The sequence below is a fragment of the Vombatus ursinus genome, unplaced genomic scaffold, assembly GCF_900497805.2.
Source record: "Vombatus ursinus unplaced genomic scaffold, bare-nosed wombat genome assembly UNPS02014778.1, whole genome shotgun sequence".
Classification (NCBI taxonomy): Eukaryota; Metazoa; Chordata; class Mammalia; order Diprotodontia; family Vombatidae; genus Vombatus; species Vombatus ursinus.
In genome coordinates this window covers 17,192,814-17,214,633 of record NW_020954556.1, presented here as the reverse complement: position 1 = coordinate 17,214,633, position 21,820 = coordinate 17,192,814, and the positions used below count along the sequence as shown (strand labels likewise).

Below are 21,820 nucleotides of genomic sequence, written 5' to 3'. Positions count from 1 at the left end.
GCTTCCATAAAATTTGGTAGGGAGCTATATTAATGCCATAGGATTACTTATTATTTCCATAAAAGGAAATATAATAGTCTATTTCAATCTCATTGAGTCTTTGCTATAGGGATGAATTAGAGAGGAAAGGGGAATTATGGCAGAAACACACCCAGTGGGCTATCAGAACACTAGCAACTCCATAATCAGAGGAAGCATTAAGTGAAAATCTCTGTGGGCTAAGAAACTCTTAAAAAAAAAGAAAAAAAAGCCCACACAGTAAACTATTTCCTAGGAAATTCTGAGAAGCATTTGCACACCCACCCCCTTCTCCCTCCCACTCTTCCTAAACCAGCTAACAAAATACTCCAGCAATGTTAACAGTGGTTCTTCAGAATTGGGGATGTGTGAGAATCTAAAGGGATTACAAACAAAAGGACTTTGTGAGGGAGGGTGGGACAGTGTCCCTGGCTCTTTCGGGGTTATCTGAGGCTCGTGCTCCGGGTATGGAAGGGCTAGGAAGGTCATTGAAATGAGAAGTTTAGCTTTAGACTGTTCTGTACCTCCTGAACCACCTAGAATAAAAGTGGAAGGGAGGAGGCCACCAGGAAGTCAACCCCCTTTCTATTTCCTTCACTCATTGAGACCATCACCTCACAACATCCCAAAGCATGAGGTGGAGAGGAAGGGCGGGCAAAGGAAGTGAGAAATTGACGAATTGATTCTCGGGGGGCAAGGAGGTGAGGGGGGAAGGGACGAGAAAGAGGTGACTCGTGGTGCCAGGCGGGAGAGCCCTCACCCGCTCCCGTTCCTTGGCGTTGGCCACCTGCCGCCTCTCCAGCACCTCCTTCAAGTCCTCCGTGGAGGTGTAGGCGCCCGACGGCTGCCTCTTCATCCGGCTGATGGCTGCTAACTGGGGCCGGGTCCCAAACTGCTCCCTCAGCACCTCCTCCAGCACCTCAGCCCGGGGAGTGGCCTGGAAAGGTAAAGGGCAAGGTGGAGAAAGCTGCAGGTGCCTGTCCATGGCGCAGAGAGAGTGCGGGGCCTAGCCCCGATCTGCCTGTTCCACGCGGTTTTGACCCGAAGTGGGAGAGGGAACTGAATGTCCTCACCTGAGAGGACTCAGGCGGGCACGTGTGTGCTCACCTGGGCAGACGCACGGGGGATGCCTCAGTGCAGTGGGGCCAGGGAGCTCCTTGCGCCCCCCCCACACTTCTCAGTCCCCAGCCTCCCTGGGGAGCAGGAGGAGGGGATGGCGAGGAATCCGGGATGCCCTGGTTCTTGGAACCAGGAGAGACTGGAAGGCAGAAAAGCCGAGGACCTCTAAGACTCTGAGATTGTATAGGTCAGTGACAGCTGGTCAGCTCTCTGCCCACCCCCGGAGGAGGCCAGGAGCATAAGGTGTGAGGGCTAAGGCTAAGGGTAGACACAAGTGCATTTTTTTCCAGGTTTAGTAGGGCCCTCATTTTACTGATGGGCAGACTGAGGCACAGAAAGGAGAAAGTTGCTTGCTCAGATGTCACAAAGTTAGAAAAGCATAATTCAAACCTATGGTACCAAATCCAAAATGCACAATTTGAATCTTCAGATCCTTGATTCCAAATCCAGTCAACTTTCTAACTATACTTAATATTGCAATGTTTGCTCTTATCTTACCAGTACATCATAGAGGCAGTTTAGTGCATTGGAAAGAATGCTGCCTTTGGTGTCTAGAAGACCTGAGTTTAAATCATGCTTCTGTTTACTTGCTAGATGTATGATATCCTGAATTTTTGTATTCCTCAGAGCACAGTATAATGCTCAGAACAGGCCTTCAATTAATGCTTATTAAATAAAAGAATGAATGAAAGAGGGTAGGAGTCTCACGTCCTCACAGGATGGAAGAAATCACCCATTTTGAAGAACAGGTGACCTAACAGAGTAGTAGAAAGACCACTGAATTTTCACCGAGGTGATCCACTTTGAATTCTAGGTTTGCTACTTATTACCCAGGTGACCTTGGGAAGTTTTCTTCTCTGTAGGCCTCAGCTTCTTCATCTATAAAATTAGGTGATTTATAGGTGATCTTTAATGCCTCTTCCGGCTCTAAGATCTATATTTGAGTCTATGAATGTTTCCCAAATGTGAAATTACAGCTGCTTTGTTTAGATGCAAAAGAACTACAAAGATCTCCTTCTGATCTTTTTTTAAAGTATATATAAGGAAAGGCTGTATTTTAAAAACAATACACAGAAAAGAACAGAAGGAAGTTCAGAAGGAAGCACAAACGTGGCAGTTTTGAAAATAACATAGAATTTATTATATATATATTTTTACTGAATCATGCAATATGAAATGGAGACTTAGTTTTATAAAAGATCTTGTTTTGGGGTTCTGATATATATATGTGTGTGAATATGTGCGAATATATGTATATATGTGTATATATATATTTGTGTATATGTGTATATATATATATATATATATATATGGAATTATCTCTCACTCTCTCTCCAGAATAAAAATTAAGAAAAAGGATGTGGGTCCCTTTTTCTACCAAGGACCACAAGCCCACAAGAGGAGGAAAAAACAATCCAATATGCCAAGTAAAAAGCAACTTGTTTGATTTCAGATTGGGTGGGGAAGGGTTGTAGGAGAAATACAAATATACATATGAGCCTTTAAAATGTTTATAACAAGCAGCATAAAATTAACTAATAAGCAATCAAAAATATACATTTCTTCATTCTGATCTCTTGGAATCCATAGTTTCCTGGTGTCTCAGCTCAAGCACAGACTTCTATATGAAACCTTTCCTGATCTCCCCAACTGCTAATACACTTAACTGCTATCTGCTTTAGTTTCCTTATCTATAAAATGGGGATAATAGTAACACCTACCTTCAAGAGTGTTGTGAGATTAAAATGAGGTAATATTTGTAAAGTGCTTTGCAAACCTTAAAATTCTATATAATTACTAGCCATTATTATTATTACATCCCCCTCCAAAAAATGACCTTTCATATACATTTATGTATTTTGCATATACTTAAATACGTACATGTTTTCCCCATTGGAATATAAGCTTCTTGAGGACAAGAGCTATTTTGAAGGGTCAGGCACATAAGTAGGTTCTTCATAAATGCTTGCTGATTGACATAAGCATTTTCACAGTATGGGCAGTTAAGTTAAAAGGGAGACAGACAGTAAGAAGAGGAGAGAAAAAGAAAGAGGTAAGGGCCAGATGATTTAGATACATAGAAACTTTGCTTAAAGAGAGAAGAGAAGAGAGAAAAGGAGAGAATTACAGGAAAGCATAGACAATGAAAGATACAAATACTAGAAGAAAATAGATTCAAGGAAGTTCATATGAAAAAAAACAGTTCTCAAAAGATGGCAAGCCTCTTTTAGTTAACAGGGTGGCATGAGAGCCAAACAAACAAAAAACCCTAATGTAACTTTAAGCTATATTATATACACTTAAAAAAAAAAGTATTATGTAGTGATCAGAATAAGAATGGTGACAGACCCAGTAGACACCATCTTGGCCAGATGACATCTAGAGTATTTTATTCATGGCTTCACATTTATGAGGGACATTGAGAAGCTAGAGTACATCCAGAGAAAGGGTTACCAACATGGCAAGAGGACTGGAGACCATGTTCTCAATTTCTGAAAAGTATTTTTCTATTAAATTTATCTTATTAGATTATTCTTTCTTTGATGTAAAGACTTTAAAATACACAATGCATCTAGTAAATGTAAAGGAAACACATAACTGAGACAATTGGCAACTTTATTTTTAGAATAACAAAACAGAAGCTTGCATTGTCACTGAGATTATTTTCAGAAGCATTTTATAGCCTGAAATTATGTAGCTTATAACATTGATAAACTGTAATTAACTATTTGGGGAAAGATTCCTTCCTTTTTCTTCCTCAAATATTAAATTTTGCTTCATTCTTTTAGGGGAAACAAACTACCATCAGAAATTTAATTAGGAATTCTGAGAAAAGAGATGCTTTTATGATATGCCATCTTTTGTTGTTGTTTGCTTGTTTCAGTCATGTCAGACTCTTCCTGACCCCATTTTGGGGTTTTCTTGGCAAAGATCCTGCAGTGGTTTGTGATTTCCTTCTCCATTTTATTTTACAGATAAGAAACTGAGGCAAATAGGCATAGGTGATTTGAAGGGTCACAGAGCTATTAAATATCTAAGGTCAGTTTGAACTCGTGATGATGACTCTTCCGGATTCCAAGCCCAGAACTCTATCCATTGTGCCACCTAGCTGCCATCTTTAGGATCTAACTTTTCAAACCTATTTTAAAGAACCTTTCAAAGGTGCAAGAGAAGGTATACTTATAATAATGTCTTGAATGTAAGATGGAATATATAGAGAAAAATGAACCCTCTCTTATTTTACAAATACTACCCAAGCTAACAGAAAGAGATTCCAATCATACTCATACAGTGAATTTCATTTGAAGGTTTTAGAGAGTTTAGCAAATACAACAACAAACAACATACCAATGCATTAAGACAAGCACCCTGATAATTCATGCTACTGATAGTTCAAATTACCACACATAAATGATCAAAGCCATTTTTAGAAGAATGAAAAATTGACATTGGTGGCTTAAGTAAACAGAGCTCCTTGGAGACAGGGATAGTTACACCCTCATATTACTATAAGAAGCTATCAATAAATAAAGAAAGTGAACGTGCAAACCTGGAGAAATACAAGCTGCATTTCTGAAGGCCAGAGTTATTGGCCTTCAATTATGAACTGGGAAATGATTGAAAATTATGTTTGATAGTAATGCCAAAGTTTCATTGATGCTGGAGAGCTTCTAGATCAGTGGTGTCCAAACTTTTTTGATCACCCCATCGTAATTTTTTTTTACTTATACCCTAATATGTTTATAAATATACATGGGTACATACACAGGTAATAATCCTGTGTATTATACAACTAATAAAAATGGAAATTGAAAAGATGAAATAATATTTTATCAGAGTTGGAAGGGAACCGATAGAACTTATTGAGAAGGGGAGCAACGTAATCAGAACTGTGTGGAGAATGGAGAGAGGAGAGAGTGGGGAGAGACTTCAGTCAGAGAGATCAGTTATGAGCTTGAATGAGGGTGGTGGCTCTCTGAGTGGAGAAAAGGGCATAGATGAGAGAAATATTAAGGAGGTAGACAACAAAATTTGGCAGCTGATTGGATGTGTGGGTTGTAGTAGAGTGAAGATTTGAATATGACAGCAAGATTATGCACTTCACTGATTGAAAGGATGGTTGTGCCCGTGACAGCAATAAAGACATTCAAAAGGGGGGTGAGTTTGAGGGAAAGATAATATGAGATTTTATGATGTAAATTACATCCCATCCATGCAAAATCATACTGTGCAGCTCTATCCCACCAAAAATGAAATGGGAAGGGGCAAGGTAGAGCTACTTATTATTATCTTGGGTAGCAAGTCAGTCCTGGGAGCACAGAGGCCACCAGAAAGTGCCTGCCACAGTTGAGGTGTTGGGTTGCAGGGTGTGTGTATGCTGGTGTGGGGTCAACTGGAGAGAATTAAGCCCAAAGCAGAAGAAGAGAGATAAAGAGCTTAGACAGTCATAGGAAATAGAGTGAAAAGGTAGTGTGGGGAAAAGACCCTATGATTGGATATCCAGGGGGAAAAGTGGGATGCAACCCATCTTCTTACTCTCCAATTAGTTACCCTTTGGGACCAAGTCATAGCTGCCTTGGTATCATGCTATGACCTATTGGGACTGTATCTTTGGAAGCCACAAGTCACCTTATTTTGGGAGATTCCAGAACAAATTACGTCACTGGTGTGGACTTCAAAAGATATAGACTATGATAAAATTGAAGATTCCAGGAGGCTTCTACATTTGTGGTCATCTTGTGCTCCTCTTCCTTCATCATGTCTTTTGTGAGTTTTTTTAAATAATTAACTTATTTATTTTTAGTTTTCAACATTCACTTACATAAAATTTTGAGTTTTACATTTTTTCTCCCTCCCTTTCCTCTCCTCATGCCTGATGGCATGCAATCTGATATAGGCTGTACTTATATATTAATATTAAGCATATTTTCCCATTAGTCATGATGTAAAGAACAATTAGAACTAATGGGAGGAACCACAAGAATGCAGCAATAAAACAAAACAACAAAGGAAAAAGAGAGCAAATAGTATGCTTCCATCTACATCCAGACTCCATAGTTCTTTCTCTAGATGTGGACAGCATTTTCCATCATCAGCCTTTTGGAGTTGTCTTAGATCCTTGTATTGCTGAGAAGGGCTAAGTCTATCAAAGTCAGTCATCACACAATGTGGCTGTTACTGTGTACAGTGTTCTCCTGGTTCTGCTCATTTCATTCAGCATCAGTCCATACAAGTCCTTCAAGGGTTTTCTGAAGTCTGCCTGTTCATCATTTCTTATAGCACAATAGTATTCCATTACATTCATATACCACAACTTGTTCAGCCATTCCCCAATTGGTGGGCATCCCCTCAATTTCCAATTCTTTGCCACCACAAAAAGAGCTGCTATAAATATTTTTGTACATGTGGGTCCTTTTCCCATTTTTATGATGTCTTTGGGAGATAAACCTTGACGTGGTATTGCTGGGTCAAAGGATATGCACAATTTTATAGCCCTTTGTGCATAGTTCCAAATTGCTCTTCAGAATGGTTAGATCAGTTCACAACACTGCCAACAATGCATTACTGTCCCAATTTTCCCACATCTTCTCCAACATTTATCATTGTCCTGTTTTGTCATGTCAATCTGATAGGAGTGATGTGGTACCTCAGAGTCGTTTTGATTTGCATTTCTCTAATCAATAGTGATTTAGAGCATTTTTCATATGACTATAGATAGCTTTAGTTTCTTCCTCTGAAAATTGCCTGTTCATATCCTTTGATCATTTATCAACTGAGGAATGACTTATATTCTTATAAATTCTCTATCCCCCTATATATTTTAGAAATGAGGCTTTTATCAGAGACACTGGTTATAAAAATTCTCTCCCAGTTTTCTGCTTCCTGTCTAATTTTTCATGGATTGGATTTTGATGGATTGGATTAAACTTTTCAGTTTAATGTAATAAAAATTATCCATTTTACATTTCATAATATTCTCTGTCTCATGTTTGGTCATAAATTCTTCCCTTCTCCATAGATCTGAAAGGTAAACTATTCCATGCTCTCCTCGTTTGCTTATAGTATCAGTCTTTATATCTAAATCCTATACCCATTTTGACTTTATCTTGGTACAGGGTGTAAGATGTTGGTCTATGCCCAGTTTCTGCCATACTATTTTCCAGTTTTCCCAACAGTTTTTGTTACATGGCGATTTCTTATTCCAGATATCTTTGGATTTATCAAATAGTAGATTAGTATGGTCATTGACCATACTAACCTATTCCTAACCTATTGCACTGATCCACCACTTTGTTTCTTAGCCAGTAGTTTTGTTGATCGCTGCTTTATAATACAATTTAAGATCTGGTACATCTAGGCTACTTTCCCTTGCATTTCTTTTTATTAGTTCCCTTGATATTCTGGATCTTTTGTTCTTCCAGATGAATTTAGTTATTGTTTTTTCTAGCTCTATAAAATAATTTTGGTAGTTTGATTGGTATGGCACTGAATAAGTAAATTAATTTAGGTAGAATTGTCATTTTTATTATTTAGCTTTGCCTACCATGAGCAACTGATATTTTTTCCAATTATTTAGATCTGACTTTTTTGTGTGAAAAGTGTTTTGTAATTGTGTTCATATAGTTCCTGGTTTTGTTTTGGCAGATAGACTCTCAAATATTTTATAATGTCTACAGTAATTTTAAATGGAATTTCTCTTTCTATCTCTTGCTGTTGGGCTTTGTTAGTAATATATAGAAATGCCGATGATTTGTGTGTTATTTTATATCCTGTAGTTTTGCTGAATGTATTTATTATTTCAAGTAATTTTTTACTTGATTCTCTAGGATTCTCTAAGCATACCATCATATCATCTGCAAAGAGTGATAACTTTGTTTCTTTGCCTGTTCTAATTCCTTCAATTTCTTTTTCTTCTCTGATTGGTACAGCTAACATTTGTAGCACATTATTGAATAACAGTGGTGATAATGGATATCCTTGTTTCATCCCCCCCCCATCTTATTGGAACTGCTTCTAGCTTATCCCCATTACATATAATGCTTGCTGATGGTTTTTGATTGCTATCTATTCATTTTAAGGAAGACTCCATTTATTCATATGCTCTCTAGTGTTTTTAATAGGAATGGGTGTTGTATTTTGTCAAATGCTTTTCTGTTAGTTTTGTTGTTGATATGGTCACTTATGCTGATAGTTTTCTTAATATTGAACCAGTCCTGCATTCCTGGTATAAATCCTACCTGGTCATAGTATACTATCCTCAAGATAAGTTGTTGTGATCTCTTTGCTAATAATTTATTTAAAATTTTTGCATCTATATTCACCAGGGAAGTTGGTCTATGATTTTCTTTCTCTGTTTTGGCTCTTCCCGGTTTAGGTATCGGCACTATATTTGTATCATAAAAAGAATTTGGTAGGATTCCTTCTTCACCAATTTCCCAAGTAGTTTATATAGTATTGGAATAATTTGTTCTTTAAATGTTTGATAGAATTCACTTGTAAATCCATCTGGCCCTGGAGATTTTTTCTTAGGGAGTTCATTGATGGCTTGTTCAATTTCTTTTTCTGAAATGGGGTATTTTATTTCATTGTCCGTTAATCTGGACAATTTATATTTTTGTAAATATTCATCCATTTCACTAAGATCGTCAAACTTATTGACATGCAGTTGGGCAAAATAGCTCCTAATTATTGTTTTGATTTCTTCTTTCCTTTTCATTTTCATTTTTGATGCTGGTAATTTGGTTTTCTTCTTTCTTTTTTTTAATCAAATTGACCAAAGGGTTATCTATTTTATTGGTTTTTCATAAAACCAGCTCTTAGTTTTATTTATTAGTTCAATAGTTTTCTTAATTTCAGTTTTACTAATCTCTCCTTTGGTTTTCAGAATTTCTAATTTGGTATTTAATTGGGGATTTTTAACTTGTTCTTTTTTTAGCTTTTTTAGTTGCATGCCCAATCCATTGATCTCTTCTTTATTTTATTCATGTAAGCATTTAGAGATACAAAACTTCCACTAAGGATCACTTTTGCTGCATCCCGTTAAGTTTTGGTGTGCTGTCTCATTATTGTCATTCTCTTTTGTGAGTTTTTGTGGCTCTCTGTAGTAATATTCCAAGGTATTTGAATGTATAATGTATACCTCTAGCAGTGTGCAAATATCTGGGGAGAAACTCCATTGTTCTCTTTTTGCCCATTGTAAATAGGGGGGAGCTTGATTATGACCTAGGTCAATTGGACCACAACTACAGGCCAGTTTCAATGTACAAATCACAGGCTTCCTGATGCAGAAAGATTACTGTATCAGAAAGGACCAGCCTAAAAGGGGAGGGGAAAAAAAGCTAGATGATTGTGCACTCTTTTCCCACAAATTGTAAAAAAGATTTTCCATCAGAACAAGCATTTGTTGTTAGGTGGATAAATGCTCTCTATGGATTCTGGTTTTGCCTAACTGTTATAATTACTCAGAGGATAGTGGATATAGACTAGACCTGTGGATTTCATTTGCATGGAGGGCTCCCTAGATGAACGGACTCCTATTAATGAAGGTAGGCACCTTCTCTGCAACTTATAGTCTTAGAGAGATGCCAAAAGAACTGAGAAAGAAGTCAAGCGACTCACCCAGGCTCATCATACAGCATGTGTGTGGAGCAGGAATTGAACCCAGGTCTTCCTGGATTTAAGTCCAGCTCTTTATCCATTATGCCACCCTGACTCTCATAAAGGAGGTGATTCAAGGGCCCTGTCTCTTCTACTCGCCTCCTCCCAGGGTTAAGAGCCACAAGTCAAAAAGGCCACAAGCTTCTGCTTAGCTCAGATCTGCTCTCATTCTCCCCAGTCAGCCTCCCTATCTATATTTCCTGCCCTACAGTTCTATAGTCCTGCTTATACAGTACAATCTTCTCTTCCAGATAGATCCAACCTTCAGTATATGCCTTTTGGGTAGAGATTTCTCAGAGGCAGATTTCCACTCTATAAAAAAGATTCTCCTAATAATTAGAGATGCTCCAAAATAGACTGAACTGTCTCAGGAGGTGGTTAGTTCCTCAGATCCCAGGAGGTCTTCAAATGAAAGCTGAGTGATTATATCCTTCTCACATTTTGGCTGAACTAAGACCTCCTCTGAGATTCCTTCTTGAGATAATTTGACGTAGTAGATCAAGTGCTGGGCTTGGAGTCATAAAGACCTGTTCTCAGACATTTACTAGTTGTGTGATTCTCTCCCCGACACCCCCTGGCCACATTCTCCCCAATAAAAACCTTCCCTTGTGGAAAGAACATTAGTCATTTGCACTTTGCTGTAAATTAAAATAATTTGAAGTCCCCTTGCATTTCTCGCAAAGGAAGAGGATGTGATGCTCCTCACTCCCAAAGTCCATACTAAGAGAATACAATCCATGGCAGGGCTTACCAAGCAAGAATGGTGCCAGTACAGACCTGGCGATGGATTACTATCAAAAGACCAGCCTTGGTAAAATCGGAATCTTAGGACCAAAAAGTGCATCCCAGGAGAGGTGATGGCCAGAAGATGTCTAGCATGTGATGAGTGTTTTGGCCACAGAAATTCATGAATCCATGTAGTAAAGTATGAAGGAGAGAATTCTGACCCTAGCAAAATCAAAGATCTTGAGAAGTAATGAAGCACTACTTCCAATGATGCGTCATCCCTGAGGTCTCTGACATCTTCAACTTACCCAGTATTATACCAATTTGCAGATTGCTCTAGAATATAAGCAGCTTGCAAATTTGTGGTTTCCCAACATACGCTCCCTCACCCCCCACAGCCAATCAGTTTCCAAATATTGTCATCTCTACCTGCACCACACTTCTTTCATTTCCATGCTCACACAGCCAACCACTTTTACTTAAGATCTCATCACCTCTAAGGGACAGCTAGGTGGTGCAGTGGATAAAGCTCTGGCCTTGGAGTCAGGAGGACCTGAGTTCAAATCCAGCCTTAAACATTTGACACTTACTACCTGTGTGACCCAGGGCTAGTCACTTAACCCCAATTGCCTCACCAAAAAGAAAAAAAAAGATCTCATCACCTCTTTCCATTCCCAGTGTGCCTAGCAAACACCTAAATAGTAAGTAATTTATAAAAGGTTGTGGAATTGCCCAGAATGGAATTTAAGTCCATGTTTTTAGTTCATAGGTATCCGAAAAAATTTTTTTTTGTATTTGTCAAGTAAAATGTTAGTTTTCTCTCTTATTCATTGGCTTAATATTTTATATGAGGGGCTTGGATGGGAGTGATGTATTGTTTCAAAATCTCACCCTATGTACTTACTCACTCACTGTCCTCTAGTCCTCTAATACATCCCCTCCTTGTTTCCACCTCCTAGATTCCCTGGCTTCCTTCAAGTCTCATTTAAAATCCCACCTTTGATGCAGCGCTCTCCTTCTAAGAGTACCCTCCAACAGTTTTGTTGTTCAATCGTGTTCAACCCTTTGTGTCCCTGTATGGGGTTTTCTTGGCAAAGATACTGGAGTGGTTTGCCATTTCCTTCTCCAGTTCATTTTACAGATGAGGAAACTGAGGCAAATAGGGTTAAGTGACTTGCCCAGGATCACCTCACTAGTAAGTGTCTGAGGCCAAATTTGAATTCAGGAACAGGAGTCTTCCTAACTCCAGGCCCAGTTCTCTATCCACTGCACCATCTTAGCTACCCCATCCTCCAATTTGCCCTGTAATATATCTTGTATATACATAGTTATTTACACGTTAGCTATCCCATTAAAATATAAGCTCCCTAGGGACAGGGACTGTTTTTGCCTTTCTTTGTATCTGCAGCAGTAAGCATGGTACCCTGCACATAGTAATTTCTCAAATGCTTGTTGCCCTAACTTGATTCCAACTACATTAGAGATTGGCATTGCTTTTGGGTTCCCCAGATAGTGTTCAGCCTGGTCCAAAATGCAGGTCATTTAATAACTATGTCATTTTTTGTGTTTTTTTAAAAGAAGTGCAGCATTAAAATTGTTATGAAGCGCAAAATGAACATCTTACCGTGTAACCAAAAAAGCAGTTACTAACTAGAAAACAGTACACTCAGAGCTCCTATTACACAACATTCTTTGAACCTCCATAAATCCCCCTCTCTTATTTAATTTGCTAAGTTCTCCAGTAGTTAAAAGAGCAGTGTCCTAAGTAACCTGAAGACGCTGCACCACTCAACTTTGAAACACTAGCCATGGGGCTGTTTCCCCAGTTGGTGTGAGAGCGCCCCCATATCTAATTGTCCCAAGCACTCAAATCAATAGAACTTGATTTCTCCCGAGTCGTTCTTGTTTTTTAATGGATTTGAAGATGAGAAGGGAGGTCATAGTGGCAAAGAAAGCAGGAGGTTCACAGGCTCTTTTTCTTGACCAAAGTGGTCTATAATCCAGAATTGAAGTTTGAGGTTCCAGGCCTTAGATTTTTGCTAGCTGCAGTAATGCAACATTTACAGCAGGGGGCGATATTCCCCTTTAAAAATGAGCATTGCTGCTCGTTTCAGATGCAATTTTTCTGGCCATAAATTCACGAGAAGGTACAATTGATTACATAGGGTGCTTTTTCCCTTTTTTCCTCCCTCCCTTTCCCCAAGACATATACCCACTACCTGATTCCATACTTCTCCCTCACACCCCTCTATAGATTTAGCTAAGTTCTGACCATTGGGTAGATGGAGTCAGGAAGACTCATCTTCCCGAGTTCAAATCTGACCTCAGACACTTACTAGCTGTGCAACCTTGGGCAAGTCACTTAACCTTGTTTGCCTCAGTTTCCTTATCTATAAAATGAACTGGAGAAGGAAATAGCAAACCCTTGCAGTATCTTTGCTAAGAAGATCCCAAATGGGGTCACAAAGAGTCAGACGTGACTGAAATGACCGCATGACAACAAACCATTCCATTTTGGACAGCACGAATTGTTAGGGAGCTTTTCTTTATATTGAGTCTAAGTACCGCCTCTCTGTAATTTCCAACACTCGTTCCTACTTCTTCCCCTTGGGGCTAAGCAGACCAAATGTAATTATTCTTCTAAGTGGAGCAATGGATAGAGTGTTGGGCCTGGAGACAGGAAGTCCTGAGCTCAGGGCCAGTCCCAGGCACTTCTTAGCTGCTGATCAAGTCACTTAATCTTTGTCTGCCTCAGTTTCTTTATCTGGAAAGAATGATAATACCTACCTCCCAAAGTTGCTGTGAGGATCAAATGAGATATTTGTAAAATGCTTAGCATAGTGCCTGGTTTATAGTAGGTGTTATTATTATTATTAGCTTTATTTTCTAAATTATTATTATTATTATTATTTTTTTTTTTATTTCTGAGACTAGAAGACATCTGTCATATTCTCCCTAAGTCTTGTTCTTTCCTGGTTAAATATTCCCAGTGTCTTCAAGAAATCCCCATAAGGAATGGTCCTCTCACCATCCTAGTTATCTCACTCTAGACATTGTCTGACTAGTTTTCTTATTTGATGTTTTGGTTTTTTTTTTGGCTAGGCAATGTGGTTAAGTGACTTGCCCAGGGTCACACAGCTAGTAAATGTTATGTGTCTGAGGCTGGATTTGAACTCAGGTCCTCCTGACTCCAGGGCTGGTGCTCTATCCACTACACCACCTAGCTGCCCCCTTCTTATTTGATCTTTAAGACCATCCTTTCATAGATGAGGAAAGCTGAGGTTAATTCACGCAGTTAAAGTAATTTTCCCATTGCTGCATAATTAATAGCAGTTCTGATTTACTGACCTCTCTACGCCTTAGTTTTCTTTTTTAGCGAAATAAAAGGGATGGACTTGATAACCTTGAAAATCTTTCCAGCTCTAAGTCGATGATCCTAGATTTTCTGGACACAGATTTCTCAACTCTGAGGCCAACAGCCTGTCCAGAGCACCAACAATACCTTTCCACTAGAACTTCTCTCCTTCACTGTTGTGTCCCCATTTTACAGATGAAGAACTGAGGCAAAGAAGGGTTAAATGACTTGCCCGGAGTCACACAGCAAGTAAGTATCTGAAGCTAAATTTGAACTCAGAGCTTCCTGACTCCAGGCCTGGTACTCTATTCACTGCATCACCTAGATGCCCTCTATATAAATGCTAATTATTGTCATTATTACTATTACTACTACATAGCAACAGAATAAACTCATAGTGAAAACTATGTATATTGTTGAACCCTATATACAATTATACACGATAATCCATGATCTAACATTGAGATAATTTTTAAGCAGTGGGCTCCCAACATTAAAGCAGAGACTTGGATGAATACAACATTCTGCGTACCCAAGGTTTCCAGATAGCTGAAAGGTTTTCCAAGTAGACTTTTAACAAATGTTTGTTGATTGATTGATCCTACTTAATATGGAAAGCTTCAGCAGAAGAGATGGAATTTGACTTGTTGGAAGGAAAAGAATTTTTTTTCCACTTAATAGTTTTCTAATTACATGTAAAGATAGCTTTCAACATTCATTTTTTTAAGATTTTGAGTTCCAAATTTTTCTCCTTCCCCAAGACAGCAAGCAATCTGATATAGGTTATGCATATACAATCATGCTAAACATTTCCACATTAGCCATATTGTGAAAGAAGAATCAGAAGAAAAGGGAAAAACAGGAGAAAGAAAAACAAAAAAACAAAAAAAAAAAAAGGTGAAAATAGTATGCTTCAATCTGCATTCAAACTCCATAGTTCTTTCTCTGGATAAGGATAGCATTAGGAAAATTATTTTTTAAAGTGGAAAGGGAAACTTCTAAATGTAATGGATATCTAGAATCAAAACATGAAAGAAATGAGGGAAAGGCATACAAGGAAGACAAGGAGAAATATTGAAGTGATAATTTCAAAAGTAAATGTTTAAACATATTTCACAGTTCCTTGACTTCATAAACTGAATACACAGAGCATATTTTCTTGATGACTCAGGATCATCATAATAATCATCAGCTATTTTCTAGTGCTATTAGAGAATTAGACTCCTAGAGCCTACTGAGATGTGTGAGCATTTACTTGTTAGGTATTTACTCCTGCACTAACTGGTCCCAAACCACTGTCCTTTTTTTTTTAGTGTCTACTTCTTATAGTTTTTCTATTTTCTCCCTTTTTTAGATCTTTTTCAGATCTAAAACTACCAAAATAAATATTTCTTCTACATAGATATGGTCATGTCATTCTACTGTTCAAAAATATTACGTGACTCTATTTCCTACCAAGTAAAGACAAGTCATTCAAGGCTTTCCATGAGCAGATACTATTCTCCTTTTGCAGGTTTATATTATGTCCCACCTTCACGCACTCTGCAATCCTCCCAAACTGGACAGCCTTTTGTCCTTTGAATATACTATAAGCTCCTATGCTTCTGTACCTTTGCCCGTGCTGTTTTCTACACCTGAAATGCTTTCCTTATCCATCTTTCCCTGTTGAATACCTATCCGACCTTTATAGACCAAGTCAAACAGCACCTTTTCCGTAGTACTTTGTTTTTCTCTACAGAGGTGAATGAAATTTATACTACAAATGACAAAACAAAAATGACTCACAGCGAGTTGATACCCAAGATATATAAGGAGGTAGTAAGAGAGTACCCCGTTATTCTCAATGAATTTAATTTACCTTGCCCAGATGAACTACATCATTAGGTCTGAAATAACTAGCAGATGTGACTGATGAGTCACTGCCAGTATATTTGAAGGATCATGGAAACAGATAAGGTACCATAAGATTGGGAAAGGGTAAATATCTTGATTTAAAAAATGAAGAGATCAAACTCTCCAAGTGAGTAGCCTGTAGTGAGCTTTCCTGGAAAATTCTGGAACATATCATTAAAGAGATGGTTGGCAAACATCTAGAAAGGGAAGCAGTGATTACAAAGAGCCAGAAAGGCTTCATCAAGAATAGGTCATGCCAGATTAACTTAATTTCATTTTTTGGACAGATTTATTAAGCTATTAGATGAGGGGAATGGTCTGGATACAATTTACCTAGATTTTAGTCAAGTTTTTTAGGTCTGAACCAGGAGCAATGAGCAGAAGCTGCATTGAGGCAGATGTCAGAAAAAAACTTCATAACAGAGCTCTCCAACATTGGAAAAGGCTGCCTTGAAAGGTAGTGGGTACCTACTCCTTGAAGGTCTTTAAGAAGTGCTGAACATTCATTTGTTGGGTATATTATAGTAGGGATTCTCTCTGTGTATGGTTTTCACTAGATGGCTGCTCTGGTCTCTTCCAGCTTTTGTGATTCTGTGAGTCTAGGGTGACTCCTCACCTAAACAGTAGATGTAGATTGATGAATCTTTGGGAACCAAGAAGGAATAGTTAGGCAGGTAGGAGGCCAACCAGGAGATAAGTTCCTAGAAGCCAAGGGAAGAGAGCAAATCCAGTAGTAGAGGATGGTCCACAGTATTTAATTCTAAAGAAACATCAAGGAGGATGAGGAGTAAGAAAAAGCCATGCAATTTGGGACTTAGAAAGTCCCACTTTTCCTAAGGATTGGGGAAAGTGATTTCAGTAGAGTAGTGAGAACAGAAGCTAGAACACTTTCCTAGGCTTCATTAATAGAGGAATAGAGTTTAGAACAAGGGAGCTGCTAATCCTATTGTCCTTTGCCCTAGTCTGACCACATCTGGAGTATTGTGTTTAGTTATGGGTACCACATTTTAAGAAGGATGTTGACAGGGGCAGGTAGGCGGTGCAGTGGATAGAGCACCAGCCCTGAAGTCAGGAGGACCTGAGTTCAAATCTGGCCTCAGACACTTGACACTTACTAGCTGTGTGACCCTGGGCAAGTCACTTAACCCCAATTGCCTTGCCAAAAAAAAAAAGAAGGATGTTGACAAGCTGTTGAGAGGAGGTCAGCTAGTCTTGAAGGGGCCTAGAGACCATGTAATACAAAGATGTTTAGCCTGGAGAAGAAAAGACTTGAGAGATGGGACAATTGTTTTCAAGTGTTTGAAGGAATGTCATGTGGAAGAGGATTAGATTTATCATGTATTTATTATATGAAAATATAATATATTATTATTTATTATTATTATTATTATTATACATTTATTAAATTAGATCCTAGAAGAACTAGGATCAGTGGTGGGTAGTGGAGGCAGATTTAGATTTAATATAAGGCAAAGTTGTTGTTGTTCAAGTCATTTTTCAGTTATGTCTAACTTTGCATGACCCCATTTGGGGTTTTCTTGGCAAAGATACTGGAGTGGTTTATCATTTTACAGATGAGGAAACTGAGGCAAACAGGGTTAAGTGACTTGCCCAGGGGCACACAGCTAGCAAATATTTGAGGCCGGGTTTGAACTCAGGTCTTCCTGACTTAAGGCCCAGCACTGTATCCACTGTACCACCTAGCTGTCCAAATTGTAAGACACAACTTCGAAATAATTAGAGTTGTCTGATAGAGTAAAAGTGACTACCTCAAGAGATTGGGGATTCCCTCTTCTGTGTGGTTCCCAATGAAGTTTTCCTACCAGAGGCTGAATGGCCAGCAGATGGCAACACTGTAGAAAGGATTCTTTAGCAGATGTGGATTGAAGTAGACGGCTCCTAAGAGTCTTTCAATCTCTTGATATTCTGTGAGTCTGTGTAAGAAGCCAATATGCCACCTTTTTTGAAAAAGAACATGATAAAGTGGAAAGGGTGCTGGGTGTAGAGTTAGGAGAGATCTAGGTTTGTATCCCAACCCTAAATCGTGTGTTCTGGATAAATCACTCTATGAGCCTCAGTTTCCTTATTTGTAAGATGAGAATCACAACATTTGTACTACCTCTTTCTTTGTAAGAAAAGTGTTTTCCAAACCTTAAAATCCCATAGAAATATACTGTTATCTTAACAAAGAGCTGAGAAAGGTTGAGTAGGAAGACTTTCCATTTATATCTACACATTGTGTCATATTGCTTTAAGAACAGCACTGATCAGATTTGTGGTCATCGTGATCCTCACATCTGCAGACTACAAATTCAGTTCGAATCAGAAGGCATTTATTAATCTATCACCACCTGCGTGCTCATCGTGGTGCTGACTGTTGTGGAAATACAAAGACTTGGAAGCTTTCTTTGCTGCCCTCACACATTGCAACTCAGCTTCATAAACCAGAGAAAAGGTTAGGTAATCAATTGTTGGCCTTGCAAATAAGTATCCACATCTTACAAGTCTGAAACATTTTGCCCACTCCTACTTCTCCCCTTGTCCTCTCCACTTCCTGCCGCAGCGGAAAATGAACATAATCAACATTCTGCTCCTTCTTGGGTTTGTAGGATGATGTGATGAGGTTCTGAATATTCTAATGTCAAATGAATCAGGAAGTCAGAATTAGACTTTGGCAATTAAGAGCAATTGGATAAGAAATAGATGTGTTAATTATATTTAACTTTCTTATGAGCTACCAGTTACAGTCTTTTAAAAAAAAAGTCTTTGTATTGGATCCTGGATAGTACAATATATGCATGGACATTAATAGGTATTTGCTGGTGTTGATTAGCCAAATATGGCTTAACGAAGGATGATGTCCTTAGAGACTGACATTACACAATTATAGTAAACTCTCAATTATCCGTACAAATAGAAGGAAACAGTAAGTTAGATAATGTAATCCAAAAAATCATTTCTTGCTCATGGGCTTTTAATGCTTAGAGGGGTCTTAGAGGTAATCTCCAACCTCACTATTTTATTGAGGACCAGAGAGGTTAAATGACTTGCTGAAGGTAATTCAGTTAGTTAATAGCAGATATGGGATTAAAAGCCAGGTCTCTTTGCAATATACAGCACTGCCTTTATCTTTGGCTTTGAAACATTTCTGTTATAGCTATATCATATTAAATGAAGTTTGTATGGAATTATGAGGAACATGCTGTTGGCAAATTGGCACATATCCAGAGAAGGGTTAAGAAGCCCAGGGATCTTGTCATAGAAAGGTTGGTCAAAGGGACTAGGTGAGTTTAAACTTGAGGAAAAGTGCAGGGTGATGGGGGATGATAACATGTCTTCTAAATGTGAAGGTCTTTGGTATAGAATTCATTTCAACGAAATATTTATTACATAAAAGAGATTAGCTGTGTCCTGCTTGATTCTAGCAGGCAAACTAGGAATAGTGGATAGAAGTTAGAAAGATACTGATTTAGGCTCAATTTGAGTGATAACTTCACCACAATTAGAATGTCCAGTGGTGGACTATTCTCCCTTGGACAGGTTTCCATTGCTGGAGGGCTTTAAGGAGAGACTAGATAATTGTTTGGGGATTTTATAGAGGAGCTTCCCACCCGGGGAAAGGGTAGACTACCTGAGCTCTAGGATCTCTGAGATTTTATGATTCTGCAATATTAAATTAGTTTTCTTTCCCTGAGCAAACACTAGCTGACAGCAGGAGGCACTGTTGAAATATGTTGGGTAAGAAGGAGAAGCCATCTTCAGTTTCAAAATTTACCATAGAAGACACATAAAGGACATAATATATACACAAATCAAAATAATATAATCAAAAATTTTCACTATCTGGCAACTCCTTGACTATTTTTGCCCGTCTCCTGGAGCAGACTCTATGTAGCCAGGATGTCTGACAACTAGACAAGTACTTAATAGTATAGATGAAATGGAACTAGTTTGGGAGTCAGAATACCTGGGTCCTAGCCTAACTCTGCCACTAACTATTTGTGTAACCTTTGACAAGCTACTTAACCTCTTGAGGCAACATTTTTTCCATTTATTAAATAGTCCCTTCTAGCTTTAAGAATTATGTGCTTTTGTTTTGTTTCCTCTTTCTGGTGGTTCCTGCTATTGGTTCCAATTCTTACTTACAACATCACTAATGTGAAAATATGTTTAATAGGAATGTATATGTATAGCCTATATCAGATTGCATGCCATCTTGGGGAGGGATGTGGGGAGGGAGGGGAAGAAAAATTTAAAACTCAAAAGCTTGTGGAAGTGATTGTTGATAAATCAAAATAAATTAATAAAGTTTAAAAAAAAAAAGAATTATGTGCTTCTGGGCCAGCTAGGTGGTGCAGTGGATAGAGCTCTGACCTTGGAGTCAGGAGGACCCGAGTTCAAATTCGGCCTCAGACACTTAACACTTACCAGTTGTGTGACCCTGGGCCAAGTCACTTAACCCCATTGTCTAGCCAAAAAAAAAGAAAGAAAGAAAGAAAATGTGATTCTGATTTTTCTTTCACAATATGATTAATGTGGAAATATGTTTAATATGATTATACATGTACAGCTTATATCAGATTGCATGCAGTCTTGGAGAGGAGAAAGAGGGAAAAAATTTGGAACTCAAAATTTTATACAAGTGAATGTTGAAAACAAAAAATAAATTTATTCATTTAAAAAAATTATATGCTTCTCATCTACAATTATCTCAATATTCTCTGATGTGGGGACCTGATAGAAGCACAAATCATAGGACATCATGAGATTGGGAAGCTGAACATATGAATTGTCTCCCTCTACTCATTAAGTGTTCCTGGAATCTGCTCATAATTACCAAATCATCTTCCATCTGGAGAAAGAAAAAAAATGCTACTTCAGTGTTTTATTATTAATAATTCTTCATTAAAGTCATATTCTGATGCCTTATGTCAACATTGCATGAAAATGATTCTGGGATCTCAAAGGCTATTGCAACTGTCTACAAATATTAGCCAATTCTCCTAGGATTGTGAGGCTTTGAGTAGGACCCTGCTGACAGATTCAGTGTCCTTTGTCCAAAGCCCAGCCTAGCAAAGAGAAGCCTCATCTCCAGAGGGTTAGCTGCAAGGTGACTTCTATTGTTTTTTGTCATTTCAGCCACAGCACCTTGTGAAACTCTCTGCTAAGATTTCACTAAGGAAGTCATTTTACAAACCTTAAAATATTATGTAAATGCTAGCTATTATTATAAGTACAAAATTAGTCTCATGAAAACAATGTCATAAATGAACAATTGAACTAACATGACTATACCATTAGAGGTGCTATTGCAAAATGATGCTGGTTACTACAGTGTTAAGGGTAACCCCATTAAAGAAATTACAAATCTTTTGAAATTATCATTATTTTTGTACCTCACATCTTGCAGCACTTGCTCTGTTTGTTCAAAGTGCTTTTACCTTTATTATCTATGTAGAAAAGGGATTCCCAAACTTTTTTTGTTCTCATATGCATAGGCTTTCAGCAAACTTTCCCCATTCCTTCTATTCAATATGAAAAGAAGTTAATTTATAGTAATTACCATGCACATGCACATAATAAATAAAGCAATTATTTTTCATTAAAATACTGTATTTGGTACATAACTTTTTTTGGTATTATAAAGTTGTTTAATGTTTATCAGAATATAGTCCAATGAGGGTATGTATATCCCAGGTTAGTAACTTCTGGTGAAAAGAGTATGACCAAGGTGGAACCAGGTCACAATTAACAAACATAAAGGATAAGGCTTTTTTTCCTGGTATTGAGAATAAACTTTCCACAGAAGATAAGAACATCCCCAGGGACAACATTTAAAACTTTGCTGTGGCATTGATAAAGTCTCTTTAGTGGCATGAAAATCTTCCCTGAGAATAACTTTGTGTAAGGCACTGATACAACATTAGAGATGGCCTTGGGGATGATAGCTTAAGTCGAGGTTAATGTTTGCCATTAGATTTGGCCTCTAGATAGTAGCCTCACAGCATGTCCAGGAAGCCATGTGCTCTCAAGAAATTTTATCCTACAAAT

General features: G+C 38.1%; 1 protein-coding gene across 1 annotated transcript in view; it reads right to left on the bottom strand.

Moving 5' to 3' along the window:
- Positions 1-3,618, bottom strand: part of FIGLA (folliculogenesis specific bHLH transcription factor) — a 40,072-nt gene extending 36,454 nt beyond the window's left edge. Inside the window, exons 1-2 of the mRNA XM_027865297.1 lie at positions 3,592-3,618; positions 779-955 (exon numbers count right to left, since the gene is read on the bottom strand). Of these exons, the coding sequence (XP_027721098.1) occupies positions 779-955; positions 3,592-3,618 (204 nt within the window). The remainder of the gene's footprint in view (positions 1-778; positions 956-3,591) is intronic.
- Positions 3,619-21,820: the final 18,202 nt, after the last annotated feature.